This window comes from Mchenga conophoros, linkage group LG6 (assembly GCF_057382185.1).
Source record: "Mchenga conophoros isolate Kocher_MC1m ecotype Shallow Benthic linkage group LG6, M_conophoros_male_GT1.1, whole genome shotgun sequence".
NCBI lineage: Eukaryota > Metazoa > Chordata > Actinopteri > Cichliformes > Cichlidae > Mchenga > Mchenga conophoros.
Window position 1 is genome coordinate 42,313,588 of NC_140531.1, and position 18,629 is coordinate 42,332,216.

The 18,629-nt window shown below is 43.7% G+C and overlaps 1 protein-coding gene across 1 annotated transcript; it reads right to left on the reverse strand.

Annotated features, from left to right (window-relative positions):
- Positions 1-102: 102 nt before the first annotated feature.
- Positions 103-4,918, reverse strand: LOC146573372 (scavenger receptor cysteine-rich type 1 protein M130-like). Its single transcript, XM_085278165.1, has 5 exons — positions 4,743-4,918; positions 3,585-3,887; positions 2,329-2,661; positions 846-1,169; positions 103-267 (listed from the first exon to the last, which is right to left on the reverse strand). The coding sequence occupies exons 1-5, from the start codon at positions 4,843-4,845 to the stop codon at positions 254-256; spliced, it is 1,077 nt and encodes a 358-aa protein (XP_085134291.1). The 5' UTR covers positions 4,846-4,918; the 3' UTR covers positions 103-253.
- Positions 4,919-18,629: the final 13,711 nt, after the last annotated feature.

Consider the following 18,629-nt stretch of genomic DNA (forward strand, 5'->3'; position numbering starts at 1 on the left):
TTTGTAAAATTGTCGAGGACGGGTTTCTGGATCCAGCCCAGTACCTCTGACTCAGTTTATATAATTTAAATACCAAATTCATTAAATACCAAAAAATAAGTCTTTTTTTATCATGAGCGCTTTTTATTGGCAACTTAGAGGGCGGATATTTCTCCTTATTAAACCCAGAGTTTGAGCCATGACCCAGAATACTCCGTCCGTCTGTCGGCGCCTCTGCGGTCGATTGTCTGGTCCAGCGTTGTGTCCTCGGCTCTCACCCGCGGCGCCCTGATGAAGACGGCAAAACAGAGAAGAGTTTCAGTCTGATGTGGAACCACATCTGTGTCCATGTCTGTGACGTAGGTGGGCTTCAGGTCTGACAGGTGGAGCGCATTAATGGGTGAAATGAAAACGCTGCTGTGTGGGGGGGTTACAGTCTACGTTGAGCCAGAATGCATCAGATGTCAGGAAAATGAAATGTGATGCTTTCTTGTAACGATGCAGGAAATTTTCAAAGTATCTTAAAATTGAAAATGATCAAATGTGAAGTTTACAGAAGTTTTCAGACCCTCGGCTGAGAACTTTGGAGAAGCACCCTCGCTCGGATAGTTTATCCCAGACTTCCCAACAGATCAGGGGGAAATGTCTGAACTCAGGATGATGTCAGTGAATCTGAAGCTGACGACTTCCTGTTGTGTGCTGCTCTACAAAAAACATCCTAAACTTCATTCAAATGTTGTTTGACGTTGATGTGTGAAAGTGATCCACAGCTGTCAGGCAGGACTGAGTCGTGCCACGAGTACATCATTTACCAGGAAACTAAACGAGCAGACGACACCCACAGCAAACCGCTTCAAACATCTCACCTGCACAGTTCACCTGAATGACCGAGGAGGAAAGCCGTGAATTTACAGCTCCGCACTCCATCAGCGCAGACTCTCTTCCAAGGCAGTCAGAGAAAAAACGCCACATCGGCATTTTGTTGGGAAGGTTGACGGCTTCGGTGGAAACAGCGATGTCGCAGCCCAGCTGTCTGCACACTATGCCCGCGTGGTTCAGGTCCCAGACTGTGGACTCTGCGCTCACCGGTTTGGTTTCGTTCCCGTTGTGGATGAGAAGCCTCCCAGCACAGGCAGCGGAGTCCTCTCTGGCTCTGAGCACGCCATCGTCCAAAATCACATCTGAATCATCTGTTAGAGACAGACACGTCAAAATGAGGAGGGGCCAAAATCCACTCTGCAGTTACACCTGACCAACGCCACGAGGAAGAAGAGACGCTGACAGAGACGAGGGAGAGAGGTGGCGTTTAAAATTGTGTTTTAAATATGAACAAAATATTTTACTAAAATGTAAAAACTCTAAAAAACATGTTTTTGTAAGGTTTTGAGCTACATGTGGGAAAAAAGACCTGTAGTCATGCTGGTGACCTTATGGGAGATCAGCACGAGAACAAAACAAACACAAACTTCCTCTGCACAGAGAGCACACACATATTCGCATCACAACACCATAAACTGCGTGACAAGTAACTGGGTGGGTAAGGGGGTGAGAGGTGAGCTGAAGTAGCCACGGCCATCCAGCCAGTGTCTTTGTCGTACCTTTGGCTACGTTCACACTGCAGGCGAAAGCGCATCAAATCCGATTTTTTTTTGACCCTATGCGACCCATATCCGATCATGCTATGACAGTGTGAACGGCGCAAATCCGATATTTTCAAATCCGATCTGGGTCACTTTCGTATGTGGTACTGAATCCGATACATATCCGATGTTTTAGAAAGCGACTGCTGTTTGAACGGTCAGGTCGCATTAAATCCGTCTTTTACGTCACTGACACAAGACAGACGCCAATTATCAGCGCCAGAGAAGCGCCAGAGAAGACATCGCGAACGCTTCTCTGGCCATCCCGTGTAGATATCAGTGAAACTGTTGGGAAGACAACGTTGGAGAAACGTGAACATTTTCTTTGTTCTGTATAATCTGCAGATTCTGACAGAAATCTGCAACTATCCTTTGAAGCAGCGCTCCTCTCTTAAACAGCAATAAGGATCATTATTAGGTTATCTACATTATTATGTAAACAACAAAATAACTTAAAGCAAAAATTGGGAAACATAAAGTCCGAAGTCTTTATATTAAGGGCCATCTATCAAACAATATAGTTTGCTCTGGGTCTAAACAGAGCGCGTTGTGTGTGACGTCTTCTTTTGCGCATGCGGGCCGCTTTGAGCGTTCACACTAGAGCGCGTTTGCTGTCGCATTTTATTTGTAGTGTGAACGAGCAGACAAAAAAATCGGATTTGATCAAAAAATCGGAATTGAGCATCAAGACCTGCAGAGTGAACGTAACCTTTGACAGTGAGCGAGAGCCTCCCGCCCTCAGATGAGAAGCTGTGGCTGAAGACAGTGTTGCGATAGACGCAGCTGTAGGTCCCCTCGTGTGTTTGATTGGCAGCTCTGAACCAGAAGCTGGCCGCGGACATGAACGCTGCTTGGGTCAAGCTGCGGTTTTGGTGGGCGCCGGTGATGCTGAGGATAAAGTTGCCGCGGCTGTATCGTGGCTCCACAGAGCAGCTGATCCTGAAAGAGTGACCCTTCCTCACCACGCCCTGCGTTTGGTTCCCAATTGGAGAAGTCTCACTGCCGTCAGTGTAGAAACTGATGTCAGGAGCAGGCAGGACGTCTGTAATGACATCATCATACACCTGATGAGCGCACACGCTTTAAACACTCGAACTGTGTCGTAGAAAACAAAGACGCGTCGGGTTTCAAGTTATTGGATCAGATTTATGAGCTGATGGTGCAAAACCTTTATTAGGGAGGGGCGGGGCTAATGTGACTGAAAGAGGTGTTATTACCACCTTATTACTTATGTATTTGTGTGAGTTTCCCTTCTGAGCAGAAACATTGTGGGTGGATAGAATGAGTAATAAAGATTAATCCTGCAGACGTGAGCTTTGAGGTTAACTTTACTGGATTTAACACCAGTAAAAACCCGTCTTATTCTGCGTCTGCTGCGATAATTCAATGAGACTGCAGCCGCCTTAACCTCTGATCATGACATGTAAATGCTGCAGGATGAAACCCACAAACTACATGAAACACTTGAAGCATTCTCACCAGCTTTTGGCCATCTTGCTGCTTTGACATCAATGTTATGCAGTTATGTGGCGAAACAACGGGCGGCATCGTGTGAAGGTAACTCGACAATCACAGCGTGAGGCGTGACCTCCTGACCTCATCAGCAAAGTGTTTACTGAGGTCATGATTCACAGATGCTTTTTATATACGTATAATTCTTTTTACAGCTGGATGAGTCGCCCCCTGGTGGCCACTGATGAAGACTACTGCTGGAGGATGGGTTAAACTCCGCCCACACCTTTGTGTGACTTCCTGTGTCACTGCCTCCCACTGTCTGGCCTACTCTCTGTACTATAATGTAAAAACACATTTAATCAAAAGAAAACTGGTAAGACCATAGAGAGGAACCTTTGCTGGCGGTCTCAGACCTTTGACCTTTGACCTATGTGAATAAAATCCGTCCATCGCACCTGCAGCTGAACTGACCCTCAGCTCACTGTACAACGAATGCCGTGCTGTTCTCACCTGAGCAGATCACCTCAGTGGCGAAATCTGAGAGGCCCTTCCTCACCGTTCCGCAGTCCGTGAGCGCTCGCTCAGAGCCGTCACAGTCCGAATAAAAGCTCCAGACGTGCAGAACTTTGGGCCAGTACCTGCTTTTTTCGACTGAAACAGCAGAGCCGCAGTCGAGCTGTCTGCACGCCACGGCGGCCTCCTTCAGGCTCCAGGTGCGCTGTTTGCTCAGCTGTCTCCACTCTGCCTCGTGCTCGAACGTCAGCTCGCCGGCACAACGGTTCCCTTTGCCAACCAACCTCACATCATTGGACGCTGCAACGAAATCATCGGCAACAAGAATCAGACGTGCTGCGACACTGCAGGAGGACACGATGACTGCTGCTGGAAGTAAAACTCACCGAATATTTCAACCTTCCAGCAGCCTGAGAGGGCTGCACAGCGCCTCCATGCTGACAGAGGTTTGTAGAAATCTAGCCGCTGTGCAACAACTCGAGCTTAACTTTATCAGAAATGTTGGTGTTTGATTGTTCTAGCTCGCTCTTCTCAACGCCAGCGGCTATTTTGAATGGTTTCTACGTTTTGTCCTACATCGTGTAAACCGAGTGAATGCTCCCGTTTTTAAAATAAAGATGCTTTTTTATTTACTGTGCACGCTGCGCTGAGTACAGAATCTATTGAGTTTAGCGACTGACTCTGTGATGGAGTTTAAAGTGTTTGTGTTCAATGATTAACAGACTGCTGTCGCAAACACTGACCCACTGACAGGCTTGTTCAGCTTTTAATCAGATCGGCCGTCCTGTGACTGTGGTGCACAGAGAGCATGAAGATGCAAAAGTACTGCTACATAACAACAGCACAGAAAGTGCGAGGGAGTCAGGAGTGTTTGCCCTCCAGCATACTTTCCAAATAAAGCTCTTTAACTGTGGACGATAGATGAACTTAATTTATCCCAGAGCTGGAAAACTCCCTCGGTTTAGTTTTTCTGACTGTGCATCAGAAACAAAGAGGAAGGTGAAATGAATTTACTTCTGCCTGCAGTTTTTGCAGACTGTAGCTCAGCTTAGTGACAAACAGAAGAACAAATGACAGCCGAAGAGAAAACGTCACGATGGAAGAATTGCAGCTGGGAGACGTGTTTATTCAGCTTTAAAGTGAAAGGGTACTCACCTGTGGAAAAATGTGCTCCTGCCGGCCTTAGAGCCCAACTCAGCATCAGCACACAATAAAACACAAGTGAAGACCACGTGAAGACCCAGCTCTGCACTCTCATGTTGCTCTGACTTCACAGACCTGCACCAACACTCAGGTTTGTTGGCTCACTCTGCAAATACAGAGTGAGTGCTCTGCTTTAAACACAGCAGTGTTTGCTTTGAATGGTCAATGCTTCATGATCATAGTTCATAGTTCATATGGTAAACATGTTTACAGCCTGATACAGAAACAGCTGTGGTCTGTAATTTCCCCGTCGTAGCAGCCGTACAAAACATTTCTATATCTCTTCACAGTGTTCTCAAACATGTTGTCTGCCGTGTGCTTATTAGTGTTGAGTAAGATGAGTTTATCGGGATGTTACGTATCAGCAGTCGAGGAGGTATCTGTGTTTAAAGCAGAAATAGTTTGCTGCTTTATAAGAAAGCCCTCCACAAAGCCAGAACATCTTACTATTCATCACTGATTGAAGACAATAAGAACAACCCCAGGTTTCTCTTCAGCTCTGTAGCCAGGCTGACAAACAGTCAGAGCTCTGCTGAGCCAACCATCCCTTTAACGTTAACTAGTAATGACTTCATGAACTTCACAAATAACATTTTCATTACAGAAAAATTACCCATAATAAACCATCTCTGCCATCAACTGGAGCAGATAACATTATAGTAAAGTGGAGACAGCATTACAGTGCATTGCTTAACTGTATGAAAGGTGAACCATATGAGGACGATTCTGACATGAGCGATGAAACAAGTGTAAAAACACATGAAGTAGATGAAGCCGTTCATAGGTTATTGAGAGTAAAGCTTATTGTTTAGATCACATCACTGCAGAACATTAAAACACGCTAGTTTAAGGCTAGCTCCTCTTCTAGCGCTCTGTTTCATTGGCTTTATGATTCATGCCATGCTACCAGACTCAGTGCTGTGTAATGTCCTTGCTCCAGTCATAAAGGACAAAGCTGGAAAAGTGAGTTGTCTGGATAATTAACCTTTGCTGGTTCTGTGGAGAACGGCTGGTTTATTCTCCTGCCTTCTATCTCTCTGGTGTACTTCCTCAAGCGGCTGGCCAAGGCTGTGAGTCTTTGCTTGGCAGTTTCCAAGGCCTCAGGTGTTAGGTATTTTAGTACCATGGTAGCATTTACTGGATATTGTTTTATAGTGACATTATGCAGGAAAACTCTGTCATTCAATAAGGCCCCTTTGTTTTAGTTATTTTTCTCTTTGACCCAAGAATTGATGTGTGAGAATCACAGGCTGGTACAAGGTTGAAATACCACAGAGATCACTCCCTCAGCTACATTAGTTTCTTAATCTTTTAGACGCCTGTTGAGGCCAAATGGTTTGTTTCAGATTTCACTAATGTAAGAACTCTTCGTTTTGTGCCTTGAAAATATGTCGCTGAGATAATCACAATTGTAGCTGAACTAATAAACTACACAAAGGATGCTTCTTCACCCAAGGGCAGGAAGACGCTGCCTTATCTTGGTCTGTACTGGTTTAAACTGATAATCTGCTGTCTCATGAATTTTACCCTCTATATAAACTGTTGTACTTGTGAATAAAGTTGAGTCAATTTGGGAAGACAACCTGAAGCAGTCTCTGTTTTCTTGTTCTCCCAAGCTGCTCCCGAGCTCGTACTAACACGCTGAATGGCATGCTTGAATATTACTTGAGAATTTATTTGACTGTGTTACAGACTAAGGTACATTCTCTGCTGATAGACGTCCACGCCTCGGAGGAAGTCGATCCACGGATTAGGCCTTGGAAACCGTTTCCTTCAATTTTGGTGTCAGAAGTGGGATCCTGACGAAGGTAGGCACTCGTCTTTTATTTTATAAGACTGTGTTATGCCTTTCTCAGTGATCCACATAAAAAAGGGAATACGCTGACGAGGCCTTCTTCAGTGGCCCACATAGTAACAAGTGGGATACACTGAGGAGCCTTCATTAGTGGCCCACATAGAAACACAGGAAGTTGCCTGTTGTTTTGTAAATAAAAGCAGAAAGGACACAGGAAGTTGCCTGGGGTCATAAAACGAGAAGTTGCTCGTTAAAAAGATAAAATTGCTAGGAAAAAATCAAGTAACCTCAGGTGTGCCACAGCAAAAATAAAAACTAACTTAAATCCTTCAAAGCGTCTAAACCCCTCTGGAAATCACTGACCATGGGTCAGAATAATTCAAAGACCTTAGACGGGTCCGATAAAAAATCAAAATTAACTGTAAAACCGAAAAAAATAAAATATAAAAATAGCGGCTCAGTACGACTCCCACTTCCGGTTACGTTTAACCCACGCTCGCGAATCAATGAAGACTTCCATGATTACGTATCCAGAACATGCGGAAGTGCTTACGTGACTGATTTCGTCTCGAACTTAAGAACTATAACTTTAATGCATCCTAATGTATTTCCGGAGCCCTATCCCGAACGATTATCGCCAGAAAACAGGTCAGTAGAAATGTTAAATACTATTTGTGATAAGGAAAGTAGGCTGATTTAAAAAGTCCTGTAAAAAATATATGATAGAATGTCGTGATGTGACCAATCGCATGCTACCGCTATGGAAAAAAGGACCCGAGCCAGACGTAAATGCTTTAAATCAAGCCAGTGTAGGCTCTAGTAAATCCACTGCAGAAAAAACTAGCCTTATATGCCCATCCGTTCAACCTACGGCTCCGCCGCCTTATGATGAAAAGACAGAATTAATAGCTGCTGCGGCGGCTGCACGTCATCAGCGCGTATATCCTGATATAACAGTAAAATCCCAAAGGAGTGAGGAAGGCACTGAAATGACACCTAAATCAGAAGAAGATGACTGGTTTAACCTAGATCAAAGACAGGAACGAGAATACACTGAACGAGAAAGAGAGTTACAGGAACATAAAAAGCAAACAAAACAGTTAATGGCAGAGTGTGAGGAAATCATGAAAGATCCTTTAACTGAACGTACGGAAGCTGAACTGCAGCAAGCCGTTTCCGTCATAGATAATCATGTTCAGCGCCACACTAGAGTAGCGAATGGTTTAACTGTGCCAAAAGCAATAACTAACACCAGAAATTTAATAAGGAACTACTTAAAGCAGAGAAAAGAGGAAAAAACTCAAGAGGGCCCCCACAAAAACACCCGTTATAAAGAAAAGCAGGGATCACAATTTAATGACGTCAGCACCTCCCTCCCGTTCATGATAATAGGGGACATGTGTTGCATTCAACCCCCTAAAATTTCAGAGTTAGCAGCAACCATTAAAGAACTTCCCGATCCTCTACAAAATCCTACAGCCTTTGTTTCTGCATTACAGAGAAGTACCAGATACCACCACTTGGGTGGGCCTGACTATAGATATATATTATGTCAACGAATCCCAGGTGTGACTGAATCTCAGCTTATTGAAGAAGTAGAGGAACTAGACCCTAAAAATGACCAAGCAGCCAACACCACCTCGTTTTTGTGGATAAACGATGACAAAATCACAGCCTTTTTTCAAAATCTAAAGAAATTTCTGCTCACAATGTCTAGAGATAAAATTGATTTAAATGCAGTAACCATGTGTAAGCAAAAGCCAGATGAATCCATTCTAGTTTTTATGAAACGTTTCACGCACTGCTGGACTAATGAGGCATGCATGCCTGAAGGTGGAAATGATCAGATTTTCATAACAACAAAGTGTGTGTATTTCATTTAACACAAAGGGTGAAATGTTTGCAGATACTGATAACAGCTATGTTTTCTCTGCCCTATGCACCGACACCATGGAGAAGGAACAGCCTCTGTGTCAGCTGGACGCCTCAGCAGAGAATGAACTCAATATCCATCTGACTGGTACCCCACGTCACACACTGTGCCAAACACGTGTACAGACACCACTACCAGGTAACCCCATGCCTGGAAGCCACATATTTGTTTCTCTCACACTGTTCAACAACATGATAACTGCTCACACCAGTGAAGGCCAAACAGTGGTTTTGTCACATAACTCAGACATAGGCTATGACATTACTGCACCATGTCGACACACAGATCTAACCTACCCCATACACTGTACTATCTCTGCTGTCACATTGCCAGCTGAATATCAAAACATGACATTATGGTCAAGAGGTGAGAATGATGTAGGATTTATCGACTGTACACCTTATCATGCTCAGCTGAAAAACAACAAGCCGGTATATGTCAAGCAATATCCCATTTCCGCTGAAAAAGCCGCAGCCTTAGACATCATCATAGGAGATTTATTGACAGCTGGAGTAATAAAGCCCACAGTATCTCCATATAACACTCCTGTCAATCCTGTGCCAAAGCCTAACAAACCTGGCGTATGGCGTTTCACACAAGACTTAAGGCAAATTAATGCAGTCATTATGCCTCTGCCTCCTCTTGTCCCAGATGTTCCCAGCATACTGACATCTATTCCAGCAACAGCCACACATTTTACTGTGGTGGATTTGTGCTCCGCCTTTTTCTCAGTACCTGTGCATGAGGACACACAGCCGATATTTGCTTTTACACATAGAGATAAGCAGTACACATGGACTCGCTTACCCCAAGGCATGGTAGACAGCCCTGCGGCTTTCTCAATGGTGGTACGTGCTACCCTGGACGGCTTCACTCCTCCAGAGGGCTGTACTCTGATCCAGTATGTAGATGATCTCCTCCTCTGTGCTGAAAGTGAAAAACTATGTCAAACTGCCACACACATGCTACTCCAGCACAGACTGGCCACAAAGCATCAGCAAAGAAAATGCAGTACTGTCAGACTTCTGTTCAATATTTGGGATTTACACTGTCTCACGGACAACGTTCCATGACTACAGACAGGGTCAAAGCTGTGACCTCTGTCCCTAAGCCCACTACACAGAAGGAAATGCTGTCTTTCCTAGGCATGGTGAACTATTGCAGACAGTGGATACCAGACTGTTCTTTTCATGACCACATTCTGCGTGAATGCTGCAAAAAAGACAAGCCTCCTCGAATACTGTGGTCCACAGAAATGACTGCCTCTTTCAATGCATTACAGGGAGCGCTGACCTCCGCCCCTTGTTTGGGTCTGCCTGACTACCACTTACCGTTCCACCTGTACGTCACAGAGAACGGCACAACCTGTGCAGGTGTATTGGCCCAAGAGCATGGCTGTGGCTACCGTCCAGTAGCCTTCTACTCAAAGGTGCTGCCAGCAGTAGTTCTGGGGATGCCGGCCTGCCTGAGAGCAGTAGCAGCTTGCTCTATCATGATAAGGGACTGCGAGAAGCTCACACTCTCACATGACACTATTCTACACACCAATCACCAGGTCACGACCATTCTAGCAAACATAACTACACAACATATGACCGCACAACGTCGCTCAGGTTATGAAGCTACACTGACTTCAACAGCAAATCTCACTATAAAAGCAAGCAGCACACCCAATTCGCCAGCACACTTACTCATTCGTATGCTGTGTTCCTCTGACCGACAGGATGGTTCAGACGACCCTGACGATCATGATTGTATGACACGTATACAGGAATCCACAGCACCACGCCCAGACTTAGAGCAGACACCAATACCAGACTCAGTCATTGTTTATGTGGACGGGTCCTGTTCAAAACCAAATGACAACTCATTTCTTTGTGGCTATTCGGTGGTGACATTGCCTGACATCATACTAGAGGCTCACTCATTACCATTTCACTCAGCACAAAAAGCAGAGCTCATGGCTTTAATACGCGCCTGTGAGTTACATGTGGATAAGCGGGTAACAATTTACACTGATAGCCGTTATGCATTCGGTGTGGTGCATGACTTTGGCACATTGTGGAGACAAAGAGGATTTAGATCTGCTGATGGAAAATCGATCGCTAATTCTGACCTTGTTCAAAGACTTTTGCAGGCTATACAGCTGCCATCGGCAATTGCAGTTGTTAAAACGAAGGGGCACAGCACGGCTGACACAGACGAAGCAGTGGGAAATGCTCTAGCAGACGTAACCGCGAAAGCAGCTGCTGCCTCACAGCAACCACCCAGAAAGGAAGTATTATCTTTGCCTTTACAGCTGCCACTTGTCGCACTCCCAGACTATTTAGAAGCAAATGTTGACCTAAAATTCATACAAGAGCAGGCCTCTGCCTCAGATTACACTTACTGGGAAAGTAATGATTGTACCTTAGATAACAGAGACGGCTTATACAAAAACCTTGAGGGTTTGATTGCCCTCCCATCTTCACTACTGCCAATCCTTGTCCGCCATTTTCACGGTGTGAGTCATGTCGGACAAAGAGGGGTAATAGGAGCAATAAAATCAAGATTTGTAATCAAGAAAACATCACACGCAGTAAAACGCATATTAGCAACCTGTCTAACATGTGCACGAACTAATGTAGGTAGCTCAAAAGCAAAACATCAGCATTTACCACAACCAGATTTCCCATTTCATACATTACAGATTGATTTTACACACATGCCAGCACAAGGAAGCATCAAGTACTTACTGGTAATAGTGGATCAATTTAGTAAATGGGTAGAAGCTTACCCAACCTCAAAAGAAACTGCAGAAGTAGTCTGTCAAAAGTTGTGCAATGAAATAATACCCAGATTTGGAATACCTCACCAAATTAACAGTGATAGAGGACCTTCATTCACATCAGAAGTAATTCAAAAGTGTGCTAAAACTCTAGCAATAGACTGGAAATATCATGTGCCATACCATCCTCAGAGTTCAGGAGTTGTAGAAAGAATGAATAGGACCATAAAAAATCGCCTGACTAAAGCAATGATAGAAACAGGAATGACCTGGATCAAACTACTTCCTCAAATCCTCTGCGAGATTAGAATGACTCCATCCGCAGCAACCAAATTATCTCCATTTGAAATAATCATGGGAAGACCGTTTCCAACACCATGGTCAGCCTCCAGAGGGGCACCGCTATTGGAAGGGGACATAGACACTGCATTGTCTGACTATGTTCATAACCTGGTAGAAACACTGAATAATAACTATCAGAAAGTTTGTCTCTCTCAGCCTCTCCCTTCCATAGATCCAACCCATCCGTGGAAACCAGGAGATGCGGTGTTGGTAAAGTCGCTAAAACCAAGGGCACTCGGGGAGGCCGCGTGTTCCAGCCCCCAGACTGTACTTGCAGTGACGAGAACCAGCATCCTCACAGACGGACAACCTCAGTGGATTCATGCCAGCAGGGTTAAGACCAGCCCCACCAAACCACCTAAGGCGTCGGATCAAGTAGATGACGTCTCCGGCGAGCCAGCGCCCGGATTCAATACACCTACACACACACAATCACTGATTAACACACAACGCCTGAAAGAACAACAACAAGGTACTCGAACATCCAGCAGGAACAGAAAGCCTAGAGTACCACACAATGTCTAACCTGATAAAGATAGACTCGTTTCATCCTGATAATGGAGAAAATGAAATGCCCATTGTCATCACACGACGCTTATACGGTGTCTCTCGAACCTGGGACCAGGCCAGGAGACGACTGAAGAACTGTGTTTTTTATATATTTAGGTTATTAATCATATCTACTGCATTAACCTTAGGATTTTTATTTACTATTTCGTATTGTAAACTGCAACCCTGTTCACATTTCTGCAAGCCACATTTTGCTGACAATACCTCATGCTCCACTTGGCAAGACACCCACCTAGTACACTCGTCACGTTCTCTAAAATCAGTAGAAAGCAACACAGACACCACCAATAAACCATCTTATGCACCCCCTAGAACAGGAACTAACGCCTGGTATGACAATGCCAGAATAGCCGCTCGTGACTTAGGAAACAGTAACTGTTATGTCTGTTCAAAGGGTAATCCAGAACAGGTCATAGTGGGATATCCAATTTCAGGTTTTCCCTTAACAAAGATGCTATTCAAAAATGATAAAAAGGGGCCCTTAACAGTAACCCTGATTGAAGCGGTGCGAGTAGAACTAAGTCCTTTAGATTGTTTACTCATATACACAGGACAAGTCTCTAGTAAGGATGTTAGCATGATTAATGATTCTACCCACCCCTGCAACCAAATGAAGCGCCCCGAAGACCGCACTGAACCTCTTTCGCCCCCAACACAGGTGCGCCATCACCCAAATATCTTGATGACATGCATACACCGACCAAAACTTGAAAACATAAATTATGACACACAAAACTATACGTTCTTTTCTGACTCTCCAGGAGCACGCTGTAACGAAACATGGCTAGCAGCGAGTGTTGACAGGACACAATATAGACATATGTTTTCTTATATATATGCATATATAAGTACGCATTCAGATAACTCAACAATCCTGCATTCGCCCAACACACTAAACGACTCGTACTGGGGAGGCATATTAAAAGGCTTTACAGCTTCGCGCCTGACCAGACCAATCCCACATGCTTATTGGATGTGCAATAATACTCTTAGATTAGCCTTACCTGTTAATTGGACCGGTACCTGCGGTCTAGTAACTTTAGCTCAAGAACTACTGATACAACAAACCTCGGATCTGCCTGTATCCAGCAGACGGACGAAACGCTCCGCTTATTCACATAACGTTTACATAGATGCTATAGGAGTTCCACACGGGATACCAAATGAATTAAAGGCACAAGGAGAAATATCAGCAGGGTTCGCCTCAATACTACCGTGGATACAGGTAAACAAAAATGTAGGCTGGATCAATTATGTTTATTACAATCAGCAAAGACACACCAATCTGACCAATACGGCCCTTAAAGCCCTAGGAGAACAGATGTCTGCTACCTCCTTAATGACCATGCAAAATAGAATGGCCTTAGATATGCTGTTAGCTGAGAAAGGAGGTGTTTGTGCTATGTTTGAAGATATTTGTTGTACTTTTATTCCCAATAATACCGCCCCTAACGGTTCATTTACACAAGCTATGAATAAACTTGAAGCATTGCAGATAGAACTAAGAGCCAATACGGGTCACGGTCAGTGGCTAGACAAGTGGATGCAGGACACGTTTGAAGGAACTAATTGTAGCCTTTGTAACAGTTGTAGCATGTATTATTTTGTTTTTGATGATTATTGCCTGTTGTGTGATACCCTGTGTACGCTCAATGATAACCCATATAGCTACCAGTACAGCTACTTCAATGTATTTGCAATTAGCACAAATTGATCCTGAGGATGTGCCAGATGTTACCAATGATGTTCCTGATGTGTATATTGAACATTAGGTTGTGAACTATTACATTTTATGATTTGCTTTTTATATTATGTTATTACATTTGTGATTTTTCCTTTCTATTTGAGTTATTATTTTTAAAAATAATAAAAGAGGGGAACTGTTAGGTATTTTAGTACCATGGTAGCATTTACTGGATATTGTTTTATAGTGACATTATGCAGGAAAACTCTGTCATTCAATAAGGCCCCTTTGTTTTAGTTATTTTTCTCTTTGACCCAAGAATTGATGTGTGAGAATCACAGGCTGGTACAAGGTTGAAATACCACAGAGATCACTCCCTCAGCTACATTAGTTTCTTAATCTTTTAGACGCCTGTTGAAGGCCAAATGGTTTGTTTCAGATTTCACTAATGTAAGAACTCTTTGTTTTGTGCCTTGAAAATATGTCGCTGAGATAATCACAATTGTAGCTGAACTGATAAACTACACAAAGGATGCTTCTTCACCCAAGGGCAGGAAGACGCTCCCTTATCTTGGTCTGTACTGGTTTAAACTGATAATCTGCTGTCTCATGAATTTTACCCTCTATATAAACTGTTGTACTTGTGAATAAAGTTGAGTCAATTTGGGAAGACAACCTGAAGCAGTCTCTGTTTTCTTGTTCTCCCAAGCTGCTCCCGAGCTCGTACTAACACGCTGAATGGCATGCTTGAATATTGCTTGAGAATATATTTGACTGTGTTACAGACTAAGGTACATTCTCTGCTGATAGACGTCCACGCCTCGAAGGAAGTCGATCCACGGATTAGGCCTTGGAAACCGTTTCCTTCATCAGGTATGGACAGCTTGCTGTATTTCTTAGGCACCTTATTTGTCGCACCTTTCTGCAACTCCGTTAGTTGGCTAACCTCCCTCCGTGCTACTTTGATCTTGCCCTCTAGCCTCCTTCTCCATGGAGGGTACTGCCCCTTGTGGCTGTTCAACTTGTAGCCAAGCATCTCACTGATCACTGCTGCCGTATTGTAGATCAGCTTGTTAGTGTCGGTAATCGTGGCTGTAGGTATTGTCCGTAGTGCTGCATTAACATCATCTAGCAGACCTTCTGAGGGTACTTCACGTAATCTTGGTAACCGGCTACGGGGGATCCAGGTTTCAAGCTTGGCCATGATCCTATTTTTCAGGTCAGTTCCTCTCGCACTCAACGATCCTTCTCCTATCGCACTTGGGGCTATGTACAAGCTCTGAGTACAAGATCCATAGAGGCTGTATAAAAATATGTATAAAATTGATTGATAATCCCCCCACAGATGTAATATTATCTACAGCTACTTTCAGTACCATTGATGTTAAGTTAGACTCTTTTTCTCCAATTGATCTTTCTGAGTTAACTTCAATAATTACTTCCTCCAAACATCAACGTGTCTTTTAGACCCCATTCCTACAAAACTGCTCAAAGAAGTCCTGCCATTAATTAATTCTTCGATCTTAAATATGATCAACCTATCTCTAATGATCGGCTATGTACCACAGGCCTTCAAGCTGGCTGTAGTTAAACCTTTACTCAAAAAGCATCTCTAGACCCAGCAGTCTTAGCTAATTATAGGCCAATCTCCAACCTTCCTTTATATCAAACATCCTTGAAAGAGTAGCTGTCAAACAGCTAACAGCTTAAAGACATAAAGACCTGGATGGCCGCTAACTTTCTGCTTCTTAATTCAGATCAGACTGAGGTTATTGTACTCGGCCCTGAAAAGCTTAGTATCTAAGCAGATTCTTACTCTGGATGGCATTACTTTGGCCTCCAGTAACACTGTGAGGAACCTTGGAGTCATTTTTGACCAGGACATGTCCTTCAATGCACATATTAAACAAATATGTAATGTAAATGAAAATTGAATATCTGAAAATACATTGCAGCCTGGTGGTGGAACATATATTTGGGTCCAGAGATGGAGCAGAGTCTGGCTTCACAGTCTAATTTAGCAGCTCTGACATCAGAGGTCGTAGGGGAGGAACAGCCACACAGAGCGTGAACATCACCTCTGTCTGCGCTGTGTTGTTCACAACCTTTGTTCTGGGCTTTTAAGTGGAGGGTGGAGCTTGTGTGATGAAGCTGAGAGCTGTGTTTGCACATGCTCAGTGTGACAGGATGTTGGCTGCTGTGAAAGCTGAATGCTCTCTGGCTAGAAGTGATGTCACACATTAGGATAACTGTGCTGGCTCTCTGTCAGAGTACCAGGGCCTCGCTTTGACCACATGACTCAGTACACAGCATGATGTGTGCGAGGAGCAGGACTGAGGTAAACCTCTGAGGGCTCAAACTGAGACTGAGCTCCAGATGTTTCCACATGTTTCTGCTCCGCGTGTGTTTGATGATTATTTCAGGTATAGATGATGAAATATGACCAGTCTGATGTGAACCTGCTTCTCTGACAGCGCCTCACCTCTCTGCGCTGCCCCCTGCTGGCTCTTATCATTACTGACTGAGTCCTTGACACACTTACTGCCACTTTATTAGGTACAGCTCACTAACACAGGCTCAGACCTGCTTTGCCTTCAGAGCCGCCTTAAATCTTCATGGCTCAGATTCAGCGAGGTGCTGGAATCATCCCTCAGAGTCATGTGATCAGTGACGTCTGCTTCAGTACTGACTGATAGAAAAGTGCCTCCACATAAACACGATGTGTAGTAGTAATAATAATAATAATAATAATAATAATCAAATAATTTTCAGCTTTTCAGCCCTTTGTCTGGATGCTAATCCAGCTGTGTGTGATTGTGATGACAATAAATAAATGTCAGTCTTACAGCTCCTGTTTTACTGCATTAAAGTGATCAGATGACTTCCGCGCTTTGACATGGATGGTAGTGAAAGCAGGAAATGACAAACGTAGCACCGCAGCAGCGTTTAACACGTCTGAGCTGGAAACACAAACTCTGGTATGAACATCATTCATAGAACAGCTTCCAGCTTCTTTTGCTCTGCGACAGTTTGGATGGATTTGCATTTAAAGATGCTAAGAGACTAAAATGGTTAGGGTCAGGAGGTCAAAGGTCAGAGCTCCTGTGTGTCTGAGGGCAGCTTTACGTTGGAGAAGGATGAAGGAGTCTGACCTGAGCCAGTGTTCGACATGAACACATCAGCACTGCTGTCAGTGAGCCTAACGACAGCCGTTAGCATCATTTCAGTGTTTTGGTCATAAAAACACTTCCTGTCACTGTGGTGGTCACAGTGACATCATGCAGTTTGTGTTTTGACCTCCAGAGGGCGACAAATCAGCACAGACAGAGAGCTCCATTCAAACTTTGCTGCCATCAGTAATAATTCTTCAAATATAATCATCAGTGTTTGAGCAGTTATGATATCAGGGACAATCTAGACGTGTGACAATAGTGAACATGTCACATGACACACCTCAAACATCATGTGATCCACTCAGTCTGCACTTTCATTCATGACTTCAACAGGTTGAAATGAGCTTTGAACAATCGTCAGTTTAGTGCTGAGTTATTCAAACGCTGCAGGAAGAACAAAGTGATGACAGATGTTTGTGTTTGAAACAGGAAAACCAGCAGAAATAAATCACCTCTGGACAACCTGCCAGAGATGATTTGGGAGTTTCCCACGTGCACCTGAATGCAGCACTGACTGTTTCTCAAACGCTCCTGATTGTAACGGTGTCCTCAAACGCCTCTCTGACTCTTTCCTTCCTGCTCAAAGTTACTTTTTTTTCATGGTGTTTGTGGCTGATGCTGATCGTCTCCGTGTGAAGCTCCGTGTGAAGGTAACCCGAGCAGTGTGTAATGTTTCCTGACTAACATCAGCTGTGTGCAGCTTAGTTCCAGCACACATCTGCCGCTCCATAGTTCACGGTAACGGACTCACAGCTGGACCAACGAGGCCGACCGTTAAACTGTTGCCGATAGCCTGTCTGTAAAAGATGTCTTCATGCTTGTAGTTATTAAAAAAAAGACTCCACATTGAGTCGGTTTGAATGTTTTCAGTGATGATGTGTAGAAAAATAACAATGATGACTTTTTAAAGCTGTGTGGACAGGGTGGAGTTCAACATGTGGGGCAGTGTGGAGGTGCACAGGTTTATTTCTGGACTCCTGATGATTTCTATAGCGGCTTTGCACATGACGTCATGCTGTTAGGGTCGTGATCACGTTCACAGAGAGTCTATTGTTACTGTCGCAGGTACAAAGAAATTAAAAGCAGAAAGAGAATCTTTTTTTCATCTCTTTCCTGTTTCTGATAGAAGACGAGGAACAAAAACATGATAATTAACAGATACAGCAATCAGATAAACAGTATAAAAGTATTGTAACTATTAGGACTAAAAGTATTTGGATTTTTAAAGGTCAAACAATATGTGATGATTAAAAATCTTTACATTTTTATTTTCCTTTTTTCTTTCTATTCTTGTTTTTTTTTTTTTTTTTTTTTTTTCTTTACGTTTCATCATCTTCATCTGCCTCCAGCACCACCTTCAGCTTCTCTCTTCCATCTGAAACTCTTCCTCCTCACTGAAGTTAGGCTTCTAATGTGACAAATCCTACATGAATATACTTAATTCATCTCAATATTGCCTCAATTAGTCAGCAGATCGAATAACTGTGGTTTTCAGGGTTTTTTTGTACCTACTCCACTGGGGTTGCAAGGTGATCCAAGCAGGTGCTAAAATGTGGCGTTGCCAGGCTGTATGTC